At 40.4% G+C, this 20,367-nt stretch overlaps 1 protein-coding gene across 1 annotated transcript in view; it reads left to right on the forward strand.

Moving 5' to 3' along the window:
- The window catches only part of ARHGEF26 (Rho guanine nucleotide exchange factor 26), a gene marked incomplete at both ends in the record, with an annotated part of 55,141 nt that extends 40,937 nt beyond the window's left edge, over positions 1-14,204 (forward strand). Inside the window, 5 exons of the mRNA XM_082487199.1 lie at positions 261-415; positions 9,371-9,580; positions 12,486-12,553; positions 13,037-13,141; positions 14,062-14,204. Coding sequence (XP_082343325.1) covers positions 261-415; positions 9,371-9,580; positions 12,486-12,553; positions 13,037-13,141; positions 14,062-14,204 — 681 coding nt within the window. The remainder of the gene's footprint in view (positions 1-260; positions 416-9,370; positions 9,581-12,485; positions 12,554-13,036; positions 13,142-14,061) is intronic.
- Between the last annotated feature and the right edge of the window lie 6,163 nt (positions 14,205-20,367).

Below are 20,367 nucleotides of genomic sequence, written 5' to 3' on the forward strand. Positions count from 1 at the left end.
GAGCAATCAAGTCTGTTCATTTTTATGTTAGATGAGCAATTGTCGTGCATGAGTGATTTTCAAGTATTTGCAGACTATGACTTGGGTATGATATGAACGATGAAGATACCTTAAACCTTGATAACCTCTGTTTTGTGCTTGTTCTCGTGATCTCTGAGCTTTGAGTTTATTCAAGCATTTTTTTTCCAAAATCTGTAGCACTCTGATTTTTAAAAAACTCTGCTTTTAAAGGATTAAAATGTTATTTTCTTGCTTTGTAGCCATTTCCATTGGTTTCCTCTTCACGATGGTTAGTGAAAAGGGGCGAATTAACAGCATATGTAGAAGACACTGGACTTTTTTCTAAAAGAACTTCTAAGCAGCAGGTGTACTTCTTCCTCTTTAATGATGTCCTCATTATCACCAAGAAGAAGAGGTAAGAGTGTCACCAATATAAAATTGCCTTTGTGTTCAGCTCCTTGAATGACAGAGAGAATAGCTGAGTTGCCTCTCTTAAAATTACCGTGACAGTTGTGTGTGCCTCCCCCGGGGAAATGAAAACCAAAGCTTTCTGGCTTTGGACCGGCAAACGTCATTGCATCCACAGCACTTTCACGTCTGTTCTAGCCACGTGCTTGTTTGAAAGAACGAAGGGGTTTCAAAGAGAAGTTAGTGCACCCGGTACATGTGCAGCATAAAACGGGAGGAAATATGGAGTAAACATGTTTGAAGTCCAGTAAACACTTGTAAAGCCATTTTGATGTTTTAATATGCTGTGTCAGAGAGAGTAAATAAATTAAGAAGTTATTTCAGTTTTCTAATACTGGTCTATCGGACTGTGTTTAGAAATGACAAGTAACTGCTTGTTAAACAGGATTTATTTTTGGCAAATGCAATTGAAATTCCAAATTGTCAAACAAATTAAAAAGTTCATCCTTGATGCCTTAGCAAAGGGAGAGGTTTTGGAAAGAGAGAGAAGTAGGAATTTTCATTCCCCTCTACACTTTCCACACTTGAGCTGTTTTTGAGATTGATGTATGGGATACAACTTTTAACAGTCTCCATTTAAATTTTTACCATTAATTTTGAGGGGATGTTTAGAATAATTAATTGTAATGGAATTTACATCCTCTGCTGTTGCTATTAGATAATACTTGATAGATAAACTTTATTCCTGAGGCTAAAAACTGTTTTGAAGAACAATTATCTTGCATCTGTCTTGGCCAGTTAAGCCAAATACCAGCTATTCTTAAAATACACCCTTCTGTGAAATTTCTAATCCTTAATCTAAGTAAATTTTGAGGAATGAGGTATGATATAAAATCTGGGGAGAAAATGCTAGTACGTAAGCAAAGAGAAAGCTAAATGAAAATGGAGGGGGAAAACTAATTAAGTGAAGGGGTAAAGATGGGAAGAAAAGTGAATAGATTTCTCCCCAGCTATCTCACTGACGTGAGCATGTCTCTGAGATTCAGTGTTTATCAAAGCCTACGCTGAAATGTTTCTGTGAAAGTCTCTTGTTAAATCACTGGCAGCGCATCACAGAGCTGTATCACACTTCTAAGCAGTGCATTTCTTTTCTCACGGGACTGCTGTTAACGTATTATTGTGTTGGTAGCTAAGTAAATGTTTGAGTTGGGGAAACAGTGAAAATTCTATTATCTGTGTTGTTACATTGTTTATTGGTTTCCTATGTGATGGCTTGTTGTCCAGATTATAAAACAGATTTTTATAACAGCATGTTATTCAAACTTGGGGGCTCTTGATTTAAAACAGCTTCCAGCTGTTGGAATTGAAACGTCCTAAATGGGCTCAGAAGCCAAAATTGAAGAACGCTTCATGTTAATGATCAGATTCACATACTCACTCTACCGAGACCCCCTAAACGAAAGGGTATGTAAGTGAAAAGGACTGATTTCTGCCAGTCTCCCAGATACTCTGAGCATGAAGCATGTACTTTGCCCAAGTCACTAAGCTTATTAATAATACTTGAGCTTTTGGTGATGTGTTTTCCCACCCACAGTGTTCCCATGGACACCACAGCAGTGGACAGAAATACTTGTAACGAGTTTAAATGTGTTTTTACTTGAGCAGTTGCATTTCAGAAGATTCTTAACACTGCACAAAAAACCAACTCCTCACTACTGTGCTAAAAATACTAATTACTTAGTGCTGCAATCATGCTGTTTAATCTTTACCCAGAAGTTAATCTTCAGCTCTCCTGTCCCAGTAGTTTGCCATATAAGTAGAATCTCGTGCACGCAGCTGGCAGTGGCTCAGTCCGGGCTTCTTAAAGGCCAGGCGTGATGGCACCTCTCGGAGAAGTCCTGTTGGTAATTGTTAGGTAATTCCAGCCCCACCAGATACGGCGTGCATCACGTCCTCGTTTCAGGGACACTTCCCAAATGTCAGATCATCACTGAAAGAATGGCATTTTTAATCCTGAGGGAGCAAGTGTTCCAGAAACCTTTTCCTAATGAGAACTGTTACATTTTAGCTATAAAAAAGATAAAGGGAGGTCTTGTGTTGGTGTGTACGCAGCACGCACCAGAGTTCTTACGTTTTAATTTTAATGATCCTTCATTCATCATAGTCTTCCTCAGCTAGTTTCATCACCTGATTGAAACTGCAAGGTTTAACTGCCTTCGCTCGTCCATTAATCATTTGGGCTCTGATTGGTGCGCTGTAAAGCAGGAGGTTCCGTCAGCTGCTTCATCACACCTGCCCTTTGAAGAAGTAGGGCAAGTGGCTACTGAGTAATACTCAACATTGGCCATTGGGATTAGCCCAAAAAGGGACACATGAACTTGTGATGTATGTCATTCTACACAAGAGTTTGGAGAATAAAAATCTGCCTTTCAGCACCACTCAGCTTTTGGTTAATTTGGAACATTTTTCCTGTTCAGTAGTCCTTTCTTGTAGCCCCTTCTGCTTGGGCAGACACTGATTTTTTTTTTTTTTTTTTTTTTTTTTTTAAATGTCATTTAAAAAAAAAAGACTTAACTTGTACACTTTTAATACATTACCTTGAATGAATAGTCATAGTCAGTGCTAGCACGTCAGGATGTTCACGTCTTGGTGGAAAGGCCAATCGTTATATGGTTGGTGCACAGGAAGGTATCAGTTAATTCTTGTTCACGTGAAGATGGATGTTGGTTGGATTATGGCACAAGCAAAGAGCTGGGTGATGTTTGGACTGATCAACATTCTCCTCCAGGGCTGCCTGTGCAGCCGGGGGAGAAGGTGGTTCCCTTTGGAGAGCAGTTCTAAGCAGAAGCCTAATTCTGCCTGTCTGAATTGCTCTCTAGAAGAGCATCTTTCTTTCTGTGACTGTTCTGGTAGCTTTGGGACGTTAGCTTAGAAGTTTGTGAAGTTAAACACTGTGACTACTTTGCAAAGATCTACATGTAGACTGACTCTAACCTAAATATTTCATGTATTGTTCACTCAGGTTGTGGTAGTGTTGCTGAACCACTACTGGTTTAACCCTTTTGTTTCATTCTCTAACTCTGTTCTCTTTTTGCTCCTTTTCTGGCTTCTGTTCATTTTTGATCCACCCGCTAGCTGTACTGTGAATTGCCACCATTTTGGCCACGACATCCCCTGCAGGGACCAGTAAACCAATAGCTTATGCTGACACTGGATTTTGAAGGTAGTATTCTGATGTAAGGAGTAACATGCAATGTAATTCATCTCTCAAGAGCTCTTCTTTCAAGCTGCCTCATGATTCACATTCACTATACTACAATTGTTTTACTCGTGTTGTGCTTGGGAGATTTGCTTTCTGTGGGGCTAGTGAAGAAACTATTCCAAAGCATGATGAAATCAATGCTTTAGTAAAGTATAGAGTACTTTGCTTAAATACCTATACTACTTCTATGTTTGTCTGTATTTCCTTCATCATGAGTTTTCAGTTTTCTCCCTCTTCTAAAGCCCGAGTATGGGTGTAGGTGTCATCCCCACCTCTCCTGCACAGCTGGTGAGCATAACTGCTGGGTGTAGGTAGATAGCTGTGGGTCTGGTGCCCGGCGCGGTAGAGTTTCTGTAGTGCACACTTTATAATGGCCTGAGGAGAGCACCAGGCTACCTTTTGCAGGCTCAGAACCATACACTGTAACGATCTCCTGCTAAAAATAGGATACAGCTAGCTTTGATCTCTACCAAAAGTCAAACGCCTCCTTCTATTCCACATGCCCTCCTGGGACCACAAAGATCCAATTACATATATTAGTAATTAATGCTCAAAGCTGCCTATGAGCTAGCTCTGTGTTCTGCAGAGTTCAGGAGAACTTCACAATTAATAAAGTTTTATTACATAGAACTGTTGGGTTTGCCCTTAGCTGGCAGCAAAGAACCATGTGGCCGCTCGCTCAACCCACACGGCTGTGGGGGAAAATCAGAAGAAAAAGGCGAAAGTCGTGGGTTGAGATGATAAAGGCAGTTGAACAGAACAGCAAAGGAAAGAGAAAAACACCACCACCACCGATAAAGGAATACATAAACGCGATTACAGTACCACCGCTCACCCACCGGACCCAGGCAGCCCCAGCCTGCCCCGAGCCCCAGTTCCCACCCCCCGCCAGCTCTCCCTGTAGTGCAGGCATGGCTCATGGTCTGGAATACCTGCGTCCCTGCCGCATCCTTGGGGAAACTAACCCCATCGCTGCTGGAACCAGGACAACTAAACAGCTGCCTCATCCAGCTATTCAGGAAATCCACCAGTTACATCCCGAGAGCTGTTGTATGATTTCAGGTGAACTTCAGAAGGCATTATATTTTGAATGAGTGTACATTTATTGAATATTCTGGTTTCCACAATCCCCTAAGGATATCACTAGAATCCTGTCTGTCTTAACGGCTCTGTGGCTTGTCAGCTCCTGAGATACCTTGACAGTGGAATGCAGCTGGACTTCATACACTGGGCATCACCCGGGGGTTCACTGCTGCTTGGGAATGTCACCTGTGTGCAGCTGCTTGCCAAACCATGGGTTTTCTCAAGGTGCCGGGGGTGATTTTATAACTAAAGGCAAGCACAAATGCAGAGTAACTTGTATGGAACCCCAAGGATTTCAGAGTAGTGCAGCTGGAAAGAGTAAAGGAAATAAGGAGATTGACCATGTGTTTTCTGGTAAGGTACAGGGGGTCTGGAATAGGTGGTATTACATCAAGACATATCTGGTCTTCATACAAGTGCCTCTAAAATTTGCATGTATTCCCTGCGAAGGGATATAAAATAGTCCTGTTGTTTCATGTTCTGAATCTAAATAAAAGTTTAGCAAAAAAGTTCAGTCTTAAACTGAAAATGAATGTAGGCATGTTGGTACTACCCAATTACAGTAATTTTAAAGAATGTGTTAAATGTCGTTCCTGTAACTTCGCTGCCTGGCAGACCAGATTAGCTTTGTCCTTATGTACAGCTGCTCACTCCAGTGCTGCCAGCTTTATCCACATATTTCGTTATCTGTCTGGAAGGAGGAGAGTTTGTGGAGGTAAAAAGATGAGGGCTGCCCAGTAGTTTCAAATCAGACTATTTTGTTGAATGGAGGTAAGAAATAGGAAGGATTTGTAGAGGTTTATCTTTGCTGAATAATTAGTAAAGAATGCATTTATTATTTGTTACACAAATGTACAGACTAGATAAGGAATGCATTAATTATTCGTTACACAAATGTATAGGCTACATTTCTTTTCCAGATGCAAGATTCCCAAATAACTATAGCAGCATTCCGAGCTGTTTTTGCTAGTTCTGCCCTTGGCTAGGCAGGGATTGCCCACACTAAAAATACTGAGGTGATGTCCTTAAAAAACAAAACAAAACACACCAACAAACCAAAAACCAAAACAAAACACAACCCTTACCCCCCAACAAAACCACACCAAACCAACCAACCAACCTTTCTCTGTTTGAGAGCATATATTTTAAGAAAAAAAGAGGGAGAGAGAAACTGGTAACTGTTAGATATAATTTTTTTTTTTCTTCTTCAGTAGGACCCCTCGGCTGCTATGGATGGCACTTGAAACAATTGTCCTCAAGTGATAAGTAGCATCTCTTTGTAGATAAAGGAATTAATTTGAGTCTAGAGCTGGAATTAGGGGAACGTGAAACCTAAATCCACAGTCTTTACTCCCTCCCCTCTCTTAAAACATTTACGCTTTTCTACAGTAGGACAATCCCAGTAAATTTAAATCTCTTGTTTCAGGGAAGAGCTGTGTGTGCACCTTTCCCAAAAGATAAGGACATACAGAATACATTTGAATTAAAATACCTTTTAGCATCCCGGGGTTGTACATGCAGAAATTAAACCTTAGCTTTCCACCTGCTGAAATATTGAAGATTCTCCCAGCTTCTCGGTGTGCTCATGTTAAATTCCTTTAATTAGACCAAAACGTGTTTGTAATCTATATTCTTTCTACTTTGGGACCCAAGAAGTCATGTGTAATAGCATAAGTAACCTGGCTTCATTTTTACAGTGCTCTGGAAGAGTTTGCTGTGTCCATCTCATTTCCTATGATGTGACTTATTTTTTTACTCTAAGGAACATGGAAACAACAGTCTGATCAAAAGCTAGGTTAACCAAAACTGGGTGGAGAGTTTTTAAAGCCATTTTAAGTTCTTGCGACGGTGTTCTTGGACGTTTGTCCCTTTGTCAATGGTACCTGAATGGGGAGTTATGATTCCAGCCCTCAGAGTGGAAAACGCCAACGGATTGTGGGGAATCGTTGGCACCGCTTTCAGACCTGGAGAAAAAGAAACAGGGAAGGAAAGTGTTCATCATCGTACGAGCTACAGCGATTTCAATCCTTCTATATGATAAAACTAACTAAGCTTGTCTGTCATTGCTCCTGCTTCCTTTGTAAAGCCCCCAACCTCCCCAGAACATATGAGAAGAAAAAATACTTGCGAGAAGTATTAGAACACAATACTAATGGAACTACGTCGATCATTTGAGAATGTACAAAGCTGTACTGAAAAAAAACAACATTTCAAGTATTTAACTCGCAGAACAAAAGTAAAAATGTACTCCACATAGCTGAAGAACTCTGTTTTTACACTAGACACACTGGCAGAAAGTATTAATCCACAAAAATCCATAAATACAGTACAATCTGTAAACCTGTCATCATTTGAATAGAGAAATTCTTCTAATGCTTTGTGAGACAGAAATCGGCAATAACTTATGTTTTGAGTCATAATGTTTTCAGTTGTGTTTTAGCAATTCTTTTTCTGAGGGATTAAAAGTAAGAATTACAGAGACCATTATATTAACTACTGAGGTATTTGCAGGTATTTTTCTGACAGTTCACCAAATGGGTAGAATGTATCCCAACAGACATTAAGTCGTCAGCTGTCCATTTTCTTACAAAAGCTGCGCAACCATCCAGGAAGAACACGCTTCATTTGCACCTGCCAGAAAGGGGTATGTCACCATCAGCATTTCGGAGCGCTTCAGTTCCAGGTGTTTGGGATTTGATTTGTATCAGTTCAGTGCTTAGGTTTCTGTGTATCTGGCAGCAAAATTAATCTTTTCAAATATTTTTTCAATTTAAATTATTTTAATGAACCATAGTAATATGAGGTTCTAGTACAGCTTTTCATCACTCAAGACTGAGGTCTATTAGATTTTACTTTAAGATGGACTATGTATAGTTGCACCTTAAAAACTGATGTATTCGATTTACTGCAAAATTTGTGGAACAGAGCAGTGTGTGAGCTAGGAGGGAGAACTGGCTTTATGCCGACGTATGCAGGGTTTTTTCTGTTTTTTCTTATTGCATCAGTGTAGGACAACAAATCTGAAAAAAGTTTACGAGCTTACATGAAATTATGAGGTAATTTAGTTTATCAGCGTCCTGGGTTGGTGATATATCCTGGTAAACTTGCAGATGCATGTAAGACAATTCTAGGAAATACACTCACAAGCTTCAGTGGAAATAAAAAGGCCTTTTTATCCGGGTTCGCTTTTCTTGTGATCAACTCGTATTTCTTGAATAAGTGATGTAGATTCTTTTAACTGTTTCTTTAACTATGTTTCACGACTTTAAAAATTTGGAAATGCAGTTATTTTCCACTGGGAAAAAATACGTTTCCAGTATTGCCTTGATATGAGTTAGTAGTAAAAAACAACAGACAGGGCTACTGTTTGAACTCACGTAAAAGTGCTTAGGAATGCTGCTTGAGATGTCTGGATGTTCTGTGTCATAAATACATTGCAGTGGATTGAAGAGTAGGGGGCTTGAAGTAACTGTTCCCCGCTACCGTCCATCGCTGTTGGACGTGACAGGGTGCCGTGTCCAGACATGCGGCTTTGCCTTGCCCTCACCCCTCCAGAAGATCTTGAGTGGCTGAAGTGATTCTCACACTTAGAAATAAAGTCTGCTCTTCAGGCAAGAGTGCATATTGTCATTTAAGTCCTTCTGTTGTTAAAATCAGTAATGCTTTTATATTCTGATTTGTGATGTCTAATGTTTGCACGTTTTTACCTATCTGGGAAAACTACCATAATGTCATTTTGGCATAATTTAATATTCAATGACTTTGACATAAGAAGTAGTTCTGAGATCTTCTGTTTTCTGTGTCAAACATGGTATTGTGCCAGCAAAGGTGAGTTTTGTCCACCTCTCCACCTACATTTCAACCGTAAGGAAAGCAAAGCTTCTAACTTGCTTGATTTCTTAGAATTCTTTCTAGTCACTTTTGGGAAGTTATTAAGCACATGTAGCAATCCTTATTCATATCACTTAGTGTATTTATTTACAAAGTACTTTCTAAAAGGTAAATTGTGCAGTGCATTTTGCAAGACCAGTAGTGTGCGACAAGCTGTTTTTAAAATTCACAATTGTCTAAGGTTGTGTTTCAGAATATTGTAAAATAGTTTTTAGCGTCAACCTTTACAGGTAGATGGGCAAGGAGCACAGATGATTATCATGTATTTAAAATGAAGATCAATAGTGTTTGTCTGGAAGCAGTATGTGTATCCATAGTTTCATAAGCACAAGAAAAGGGAAATTTTACCTTTTTTCCTATAAGATTCTAAAATTAAAGTCTGCTATTCATCTGAAGCTACAGAAGAAAAGGAAGCACAATTGTGTACAATTGCTGTGCCTGTTCTCAAATTAAGCAAGTTGAGCTTACACCATCTCAAGAATGTCAAAGTCATGTAACTGTGCCACTAAATGAAATTCCACAGCATTTAAAAACTGATCTACTTTATATCTTGGAAAATTGGTAGTTTCAAAAGCAAACAGAAGAGTGAAGATCTGAGGTGTCAGAAGAATTATGCCATACTACGTAGTTAAAAGTGGATTCTATGTCTAGAAGCAAACTCAGTCATACTTAATGGAAAACTAAACATTGAACTTGGGGTTTTTTCTTCCCTCCTCTGTTCTGCAGTGAAGAGAGTTACAACGTCACAGATTATTCTTTAAGGGACCAGCTGGTGGTACAACAAAGTGACAGCGAGGACCTGACTTCTTCTCCCGTAAAGAATGCTTCAACAATGCTCTACTCGCGGCAGAGTTCTGCGACTTACCTCTTCCGACTAGCGGTCCTCAGTAACCATGCAGGAGAGAAGGTGGAGATGCTCCTGGGAACAGAGACTCAGTAAGTAAACGGTTACTGTTTCTGTAATTTTTCACCTGATCAGCTCATCAGGCTGCCTCCCAGCCCTGGCCAAAGTAGTATGAAATGCCCAGTTTCTGTCTGGCAAGTTTAAATCAAAATGCAATGAAAGAAGTTGCCAAGCGAGCAGTCTATGTGGTGCCCGATCAGCAGTGACCAAAGGGGCGCTACTGCAGAGGTGTTCTTCTGTTTGTGGTGGACCGTGTTGGTGCCCTGCTCAGTAACGCTGCGGCACTCACCACGACCCTGCCAGCTGTTGGGATTTGCACTCTGCGCGTTGTAAGTGCGTACTTGGAGTGAGGCAAGGGAACCTTGACAAGCCTCTCTGATTGTAAATAGTGGCAGAGCAGGAGAATGTGCAGCTTATGTACTATCCCCCCAGACAGACTGGAATAAATACTATTGGAATAAAATACAGGCTCCTGCAAACCTAGTTCAGTTTCTCCAATGTCATCTTGTCATGAGAGGAATCGGTGGGTTTAGGTGCATGTCATGTTAGTGTCATTCCTTGAGGTCATGGTGTAGGAAAAATGGAAAATCAAATGCATATGCTGAAGTTCTGTGAACTGAAGTATCCGTTGTTATGTGCTACTGTTTTGGGTCTTCAGGCCAAGAATTAACTGTGCCATGGAGATTGCCAGCTCCCTCGTCAGGGATTACTGAGTCCCTTCTAGTTGTTACTGGTGAGGCAAACAAGGGCTGCGGGATGGAGAGCTAAGCAGTTTGGATTTCTTGAGGTTTGGGGGTTATGGAAGGAATTTCCATTAAATTTAAGTTATTTTCAACTTAAGGGATATCACGATAAAAGAAAGAAACCAAAACTTCTGCCACATAATGCAAGTTTTAAGTAAACTACACAATCTAATGATTACATATTGCAATATGGAAGTTTCTTACTTTGAACTACAAATGTGATTTAAGCATCTGAGTCATCTGTCTAGGAGTGGAGCTCAGTATTGGCAGGAGGAGACAGGCACAGGTGCATCCTAAGGCGCAATGGTGGTAGCAGGCAAACGTTGTCGCAGTATGAATGCAGAGTGCTCTTGTCCTGGAGCAGCGATTTGTGAATTATTTATTATAACGGTTGGATGGCACAGAAGTGGAAACAGTACTGGATTAAATGGGAGGAGGAGTTTGGCATTGCCTTGGGGAAGCTGTGGAGCTGTGCTGGGATAGAGGTGGTCCTTGTTCTCCTGTGCAGTTTTAAGAGTGCTCCGCTTTAGAAATGCGCAACAAGAAGTGTCTTGTTCTTTTGGGTGCAAATATGCGAGAGGCCATCATTGCTCTGTGGTGCCATTAACTGCCACACAACCCTTCACAAAAGTGAAAGATTTTATCTGTTTTAGTGGAAGCTGGAGGCGGGATAGAAGATGTGAAACAGAGTGCTCCAGACGTATCCCAGCCTGGAAACTTTACAGTTTTAGGTTTGCTTTCAAAGTTTAGAATAACCCTGAAAGAAACGATAGATCATTAATGATTTCTAGTAAAGATCTCATTATAAAGTAAGCAGATGATTCAGACTTGTTTGGAAATACATTTTTATTGGGAAAAAATGCAGTACATTTTTAGTTGTCTGGCCTTTTTAAGAAAAGACATTTTGTTCTGCAGATTTATTATCGATTTGCTGTATACTGTTCGTAATATAAATAGCAGTCTGGCAGATTGTCATTCAGAGGAAAACATTCTGAAAAGAATGACTTTATTTGGAAATCACCTATTTTTGTAGAGTATTATCATGTATACCCAGGGTACAGAAAAACTAAACTTTCTCTTAACTTTGAGAAGGATGGGAAGGGGATCTACAGTAGGAAGGCCAAGCTGGATGGTTTAGAGTGCTTATTGCATACAATTTTGCACAGGTAAAACTTAAATGTTTTCGCTGACGCAAGCATTTCTAGCACAGTTCGATCACGTTTTGTCACTTCATGTGCTGTGGGGTTTCCAAGTACAAGAGTATCAGCGTTAGGTCAGGAACTTTATATTGCTCTGTGAACAAGGCACAAAATACACAGTATACACAGATTATGAAGAAATATATACTTAAACTGGGAGACAGTCTGGCATTATCCCATTGTTCTCAGAGTTGTAAGGAAAGTTGAAAGGAAATGTAGTTTTCCTGTTAAGAATGGTTACAGGGAAAGGAAAATATGAGTATAAATAACACCTGTTTTTTTTTAAAAAAAAGGCACAAAGTTAAGCTCATGCAAAATTGCATACAGACTTTCTTATTTTGGTTGAAACACAAGTTTAGCACCACTTACTTTTAAAAGCTGAAATGTGTAAAGTAGCATGTGTTGTAGTTTTGGCCCTTTGATCAACAGATATCAAATGTTAGTAGGACATGTGCCAGTAGTTTCAGCTTTGAGGAAGAATGCATGTTGAGATATAAAAAAATTATCAGTGTTTGTTTTTTTCATTCTTGCAACATTCTATGTGCGTGTTGCAGATACAGTTCTTACAGGAAACCTGTTGCTATTGTATATTAAAATTGCTGCGTTGCATTTATCAGACCCTTTGTACATTAGATTATTTTTTTAATTAGATTACTAATATGTATTAGTTACAGACACTACCGGAGAAGTCTACCTGCGTTACTTCACAATAATTAAAATAAAGGTATGCACGACATTATGCCAGTAGCTCCCGTGTATATAGGCATTTTTTTCTAATCCAACATACTTAAAATAGTTAAATATATTTTAATAATATATTGCTAGAAGTAGTGTCACACCTTCTGGTGATATTTTGAGAGGAGAAAAAAGGAGGTTTTGTTTTGTTTTCTTTACCCAATAAGAGGAAAAATTTAAACACAGAATTTTGAAAAGGGGAGTAGTCTCGGCTGTTGAGCGTGAGTTGGGAAACCGAGTTTTATCTTTGCTGGTTGCAGGAGTGACAGAGCTCGCTGGATTACGGCGCTTGGACAGGACAGAGACGGGCAGAACACGGACAGAACAAGTAAGTTACAACTGACAAGATTTCTGAGAGCTTTGACAAAAGAATGGAAAGGCGCTGCCCCTTAGTGGGGACGTGAGAAAGTGTAGGCTACAAATACCCTTAGAAATGGTGTCACGTTTTTTTCCTGGGCTCTGTTGCTTTAGTATACGTGAAGCTGCCCTCTCTCCCTGTGCACAGGGGCTTCTTTCAGGTGTTATGTTTCACACAGTAATGTGTTTGTGCTCATTGATGCTGGTTTGGTCAGTTGTTTTAATCTCTTAGCAAAAGTGCAAAGCTCCTTCCCTTAAACGTTTATCCCAAGTTTGTGTGTAATTGCTCAGGTCGGAAGCTAGGAAGCCATCTGCATAATTTCCTACCTCCCTTGGGGTTTTTTTTTGGGGTAGTATAAGATGGAAATTTTAAAAAGAAATTGTATATGTATTTTAATATAAGATACTCTGTTATGTCAGTCATTTAAATCAGCCTGGCTTATTTTTTCCACAGCTTTGACTCAGGTAGAGATCACCAGAACTTACACAGCAAAGCAGTCGGATGAACTGTCTCTTCAAGTTGCTGATGTTGTTTTGGTTTATCAAAAAGTAAATGATGGTAAGTGAGAATTTTGCTGTTAGTAACCATCTGTCACCACTGCAGGTGGATCCAGCTAGAAGAATTTGTTTCCTAATACCATTGGCCATACAATGAATAAAGGTTTACCTTCCAAGAAAAACATGAGCATTTGGGTTCAGGTTTCTAAAGGACAGCTTCTGTTTAGGGAACAGATGTTCAAAGTAACCCATTACCTATCATAATTTGTATGGATAAATAGCTGCAGAAGGCGTGTGCTGGTTGGTTTTGAGATGTGAAATGTCCACAAATGAGAAACTGAACTCTACCTAAAAACATGGAGCTCAGAGGTGTTAGTGAGTGAGTACCAGGTTTGTCTGAGTAAGAGAAACATCCACATTATTAGTCATGTTATAGTGTGATTCGCTGCCTGTTGAGTATAGGCGTCTAGCACAGTGGTTTTGCCTGTTCTCCATATCATCAAGTACCCTGAGATCAAAACAATTATTGCCTGGATGTGCCAGCGATTCTACTAATATCCCATGATGTGCTGACACAGCGATGCTTGAAGCTGGCTGCGCTTGAAGTACTAAATCCTGACTTACTGATGTTAGGATAACGTATGAAACCAAACATCCTATCAATTGTGCTGCATTGCTTTCTTTAGATTGCAGTTACATTCTTTATATAATCTCAAAAATATATTTGAATTACAACATAAAAAATATATATACTTGTATTGTATATTTATTTTTACATACTATTTTGTTCCTAGTCTGCCTATATAAAAAAAAAATCTGCCAAACTTATCTTAATCTTGTAGTTTATTAACTACAGAGGTAAATGTACACTATGATTGTGTCAGCTGTGTCTTTTTAACTGCAATACACTCAGTTCTGACAAAGTATCATCTTTAACATTACTTGGAAAGGTTTGTTAATCCTTTTCCATTAACCCTGCAGGTTGGTATGAAGGGGAACGATTGCGGGATGGCGAAAGAGGTTGGTTTCCCATGGAGTGTGCTAAAGAAATCACATGTCGTGCCACAATTGACAAGAACATGGAGCGGATGGGACGCTTACTTGGACTTGAAACCAATGTGTAGACAGTTTTTGCTTCATCATGCTATTCTACAGGATTTGCACTAACTGCTGTCAGTGGGGACACAGTGGCATGCCCTACAGCGCTCATACGGAAGATGCGGGTCACCAATGCGAAAGATTTAGTAACAGAGCACTGATTTTTCAGACACTCATCCCTTTTTGCTTTGTGTTTCGAGAGCTCTGAACTGAAACCTGGCTCAACCAGTAGCAGATTTCAACTAGAAGTAGTTTCTTGGGCACTGGAGATCAGCTGTGCATGTCCTTGACTCAAATGTCAGTTTCAACTTTCCATCCCTGCCTCTTGACATATTCTTTCTCCATCTGTTTTTGAGCATCTTGACTTTCTTTCCAAAGCAGAACTCTGTGCAGCGGTCTGTGTAGAAGACCAAACACCAGAAACTCACCCAATCTATTGAGCTGGAGGTGAACAGCAATACTGGGCGTTTCCTGCTAAGAAACTACATGCACAGTACCAGAGACTATGTTAATGGGATACTTCCCAGCTGTGTCAAAATCCGTGTGTAACCTGAACTAGAATAACCAACCCTGTAATTCATAAAGGACTACCTCTCCAGCACAAATCCAGGGAGGTTCCTGGGCTTTGTAAGAATATATGACCTCTCTAATCAATGTTAGCAAAGCTGATGCAAGCTCCAGGGAAGAATCCAGAGAAGTGCCTCCAGTGGTGGTGGTCTGTAATACAGTGTGTTACTCCTTCAGGCAGCTCAGACTGTTTCTCCTTCTAGTGCTGCACTGGTGAAAGGATTTCTGAAAGCAACAAAGAGGTACCAAATTCTGCAAAGTATATAATGTTGATTATCTGGTTCTCAGATCCATTTTAGCACAAGTATTTTAAAGGAGTATAATTGCTGGAAATGGGTCCATTTTGTTTCTGTTTTCCCCATGTGTTTAACGAGGTCTTCATATTAAGTTACTGCTTCAGAGCAAGGGTTGCGGTGGGGACTGCAGAAAAGAGGAAATACTTTGTTCTGGGCTTGGCAGGGGTGGGGGTGGTTTGGTTTTTTTGGTATTTAGTCTTTCTGATCTTCTGTACTTTAGGAGATGATTGATTTTTTCCTTCTGTGGAGGCAAAAAGTTCAACTGAACTTGTTTACCTGCATCTTTAGCATTTGTTAGCATCATGTTGAACGCACAGGCAAAAGAAGAGCGAGTCTTAAGATCTGTAGAGTTTTGTTAAGGTGCCAGGTCTTCTCGTCTCCATTGTATAAAGAAATGGTAAGACCACCACTGAAGAAAGCTGTGGAAGTAGATAGCTCAGCACCTTGATTAACGAGGTATTTGTTATCTTTGCCTTCCCCTACTGCAGTGTGACTTGATGGCATGGGATGCTTCAGGCAAGAGATAAGGAGGGAGGGAGAGCAAGTGATAGGTAAATCTAATAGTAGTCAGACCTTGCTTTCAGAGGACCTCGCATTGGTGCTGCTTCACACAGACTCTTCTCTGCTTCAGAGAAGACTTCTCACAATTGCACTACACACAACACCTGCTAAATTTTTGCATCTGCAGTTTAGCTTTGGAATTTCACAGAAAAAACACACCACTTAATGTTGTGTGAACAAAATGCACTCAAAAAATTAAGTAAATTTCAGTGCATCTTTTCTGTATATAGGTGTGACAGTTTGTATTATAAAAATCTTCACCTTTATAAGGACCAGCTGATAACTCAGCAGAGTAGAATATATGTTCAATAAAAAGGAGGGAAAAACTTGTAGTACAAAGGTTTTCTACTTGTTGCATTCCCTGTCTTCTTTAAAGGGGGTGTATGTTGTTTTATATACTGTAACATGTTAATTCAGTTTGTGAATGAATTGGATGTTTATAAAGATGTATCTTTGTAACAATTTAAAATATATTAGGAAGGCAATGATTTTGTACAAAAATACTTACCTTGAAAGTCTGACAGTGGTTATACAGCCTTGTAAATTAATTTAAGTGGACTGATGATAAAACATTAATGAGAGAAACTGTAAATTGAACAGAGACTTATTTAACATAGTAAAAATACTGCTAATATTTTAACAAATTTTATTGTACACAGGCAGGTGTTTAACACAACTGAATGTATAAATCCAGACATTAATTTTATTCAGATTTTTTTAATACATTGTATATATTTTTCATACCTAGTTTTTCCAAAAATGCTGTAATGTTTTTTAAAGACTTTTTCATTTTTCCTATTGTTGGACACAGTTCTTGAGGAATTAAAGAATTCTGTGATTTTACAGGACAACAATCAATAAAATACTTTTAAATCCTTACTAAAAAAACCTTCAATTTTTCTTTAAGAAATACTGTTAAACTGCAAGTAGTTAATGTCATTCTTGTCAAAGAAATTAAATCTGTTCTGTAACCTGTGGCTTTTTAACCTTTCTGTTCTGTAAAGATGAATAGAGCACCATCATGTGTCCTACTTCATCTGTCACAGATCCAAGTTACATGTATGCCCATGAAGTTGGAGCAATGGCATAAAACCCAGACCTGGGAGAGCCTCTCGTGTCTCTCAGACTGTATTAGGAGAGGGAGATAGGAAAACAGGCAGGAATATAAGGTTTGTCAGTTATCTTTGCTTTCTGTAGTGGAGTTGGAAAAGACCTACAACAATCATCTAGTCCAGCCACTTCAGGGCTGACCCAATGTTAAAGCATATTATTAAGGGCCTTCTCCAAGTGCCTCTTAAACAGTGGTAGGCTTGGGGCATTGACCAGCTCCCCAGGAAGCCTGTTACAGGGTCTGACCACCCTCTCAGTACAGAAATGCTTCCTACTGGCCAGTCTAGACCTCCCCTGGTGCAGTTCTGTACCATTCCCACCAATCTTATCACTGGATCCCCATGAGAAGCACTCAGGACCTCCCTCTCCACATCCCTTCCTCGGGAAGCTGCAGAGAGGAACAAGGCTGCCCCTCAGCCTCCTCTCCAAACCAGACAAACCCAGGGTCTGCAGCTGCTCCTCAGAGCACATGCCTTCCAGCCCCCTCACCAGCTTTGCTGCCCTCTACAAGCCTCTAAGAATCTGGCCCCGGGATCCAATACACTTCGTACACCTGACTTCTAGAAGTGACTGTGCAGAAAAGAATGCAAAGTTTATCAAGACAGAGGGATGAAACAAGGCCCTACTGGTAGAGCACTGGGGAAGTGGAAATGTTTGATCCAGGGCCTGGGCTAAAGATGACTGCATTACTTTTTATTAAATAGTTACAGTAAGTGCTGGAAGACTGTATTGCAATTATTTATAACACTTATCTGGGGGTTAGTATACAGAGGAAGAAAGATGCTTGCTTGTACTAGTGCTGACAGGTCAGGGCAGGGGGACCCTCAGGACTGTCCTCTCCTGCCTGATGACTGCTCCTGTTGACCAGAACAGAGGTCTGGGAATCTCCTCAGGAGTGGTGACAACCTTGTCCTTAGCCTAGGAGCTGTTACAACCTCACTGATGCAGGTGTGGCAGCTACAAATTCATTCCTCCTGTTTGTTTGCCCCCAGCTGCACAGTGCCTGAACAAAGGATCAAAATAATAATAATAATAATAAAGGTGGACTTTGGTGAGTTGCTGAAGCAGCAATTCCTGAAGAGCAGTGAGTTTTCCAGGGAAGCAGCCGATGCCATCAGCATTTCTAATCTACACAGCTCCAGTCTGCACTACGTTATTGCCCCACACACAGAAATAAGACTCTGCACTGTGTTCTATTTAGTACAGCACAGGCATGTGCCTGCAAAAAGCATCTAACAACAAGTACAACGCTGATAACTGGTATGACCTCTTAAAATCTGACTTTCACTATAGTCTAAATTTCCTCATCAGACAATGAGGTTTTAGAAATTTAGGACTGCAGGACCAACAATTTATCTAAAAATTTGTATAAGGAAGTTTTCAAAAGCTAAGGGGTTGGTTATTTTTGCTGTTTTGTGTAGGTTTTTTTCCCTTCCAGCAACTTACTTCACACTATTTTCATTAACAAAAAAAAAAAGTCATCATCTTTTAACTCTGAATTGCTCTAAGATGAGCACTTCCATTGCAAAGGGAATAATTTAAAAAACTGATTTATTAGTTTCACTAACCAGTGTGCACATGTGCACACGGGCATGCACAGACACACACACACTCTCTCTGTACTGTCCAAGGAGGAGGACATGACACCAGTATCTCCATTTTAATTAAAACACCTCAACAGTGACAGAATTCTATTGGCATTTTATTACTGTAAAATTAACTTTAATTTTTGCAGAGCCTGGAATTTGTACCCCTTCCATACATGACTTCTCCAATCAAGTTTGGAGCAAGTCGACTAAAAATAAAAGGCTCTCAGTTCCCTGATTCAAAGTTTCACTTTACATGATACAATTAAATATGTATTGTGTAAAGTGGGGAGAAACCACGTGAAGCCAAATGTGTACTGGCCCAGAACCTGCTTGGCGCCCTGGTGAGCCCAGGTGCCCACATCAGGTCTGTGGACTGCTGGAGGCCATCAACCACCCCTTCAGGAAACCAGTGCCCACCTGACATCAACCTGGCTCAGCAGTTCCAAATACTCATACAGCACAACTAAAGAACAATTAGTATCTTTTCCGCTTCTTTATATCATCCCTGCAATACAATAAATAGAACATTTTTATCTGCTGATCTTTAAAAGTAATGCTATAATCATAGAATGATTTGCGTTGGAAGGGACCTTAAAGACCATCCAGTGCCACCCCCTGCCCTGGGCAGGGACACCTCCCCCCAGCCCAGGTCGCTCCCAGCCCCGTCCAACCCGGCCTTGAACACCCCCAGGGATGGGGCAGCCACAGCTTCTCGGGGCAACCCAGGCCAGGGGCTCACCGCCCTCACAGTAATGCAGTACTGTTTTTAACTTTTATGCCAAAGAATAAATTTGTTCACCATTATACAAAGCTAATTTGCTGAAAATAAAAAGGCAAAAGTAGGACCACTTTAGTCAACCTAAACAACCTCATGAAATGCAGTCTTTGTGCAGCATATTTACATGCACATACCTCAAAGTCTGTATATATAGAATATATTCACTCAAACTTCTCCCCCCTCCCCCGTGTATTGTTACTAAAATAACACACTTGATAAAAACAAGTGGACAAAAAAAGTATTAGAAACAAACCTAGAGTAAATTTTGATGCCAAGATAGAGGAAAAGTGAGGTCTTTTTTTCCTGGGAATTACACAGAGCTAGTGGTGCTCTTTGCTCTACTGAAGTCTGCAAATGATTTTCAACAGCTGTATCATAACAACTACATCATTTAGGCAAACTGGAGATAACATAAAGGTCAGGAAGAATTAATTACCACCGAATTGTTTCATTCCACAACCTGGAGTTCCAGAAGATGCTAAAACCTCTTAACACACAGGCAGAAACAGCCTTCATTAAGTGCACTATGAACTGGGAAGACTTAACATTCATGGTCTCTGGGTAGCCATATGAAAAAGAAAGTTAAAAACCTTACACCAGCATTACCTCATAGAATGCTTAATAACCTGATGTTCTGGTTTAACTCTGATATGCAGCTAAACCCCCAAAGCCACTTGCTCACTCCCCCCCTCCCCCCCCCCCCAGTGCAATGGGGAAGAGAATCGGAAGGTTAAAGGTGAGAAAACTCATGGGCTAACAGGTAAAGCAAAACAGTTAACAGTTTAGCAAATAAAGCAAAAGCTGTGTGCACAAGCAAAGCAAAATCAGGCATTCATTCTCTACTTCCCATCAGCAGGCAGGTGTTCAGCCATCTCCGGGAAAGCAGGGCTCCAGCACGTGTATGGATGACTTGGGAAGACAAACACTATAGCTCTGCACGTCTCCCCTTTCTCCTCCGTCCCCCAGCTTTTATTGCTGAGCATATGGCCCCACAGCTGGTGTGGGATATGCCTTTGGTGAGTCGGGGTCAGCCGTCCTGGCTGTGTCCCCTCACAGCTCCCTGTGCCCACTCACTGGTGGGGCAGTTTGAGAAACAAAACCAAACTCAATGAGGCACCAAACATCCCCGTGCTATCAATCAATCATCAACAGCGTTTTCATCACAAAGCCAAAACACAGCACCATACACACTGCTCTGAGGAAAAGTGGCTCTATCCCAGCCAAAACCAGTACACCTGACATTGGCAAAAGGCTAATTTTCAGACTCTGAAGAACAGAGAGATGTCTG

Source organism: Vanellus vanellus (genome assembly GCF_965231255.1).
Source record: "Vanellus vanellus genome assembly, chromosome: 8".
NCBI classification, from domain to species: Eukaryota; Metazoa; Chordata; class Aves; order Charadriiformes; family Charadriidae; genus Vanellus; species Vanellus vanellus.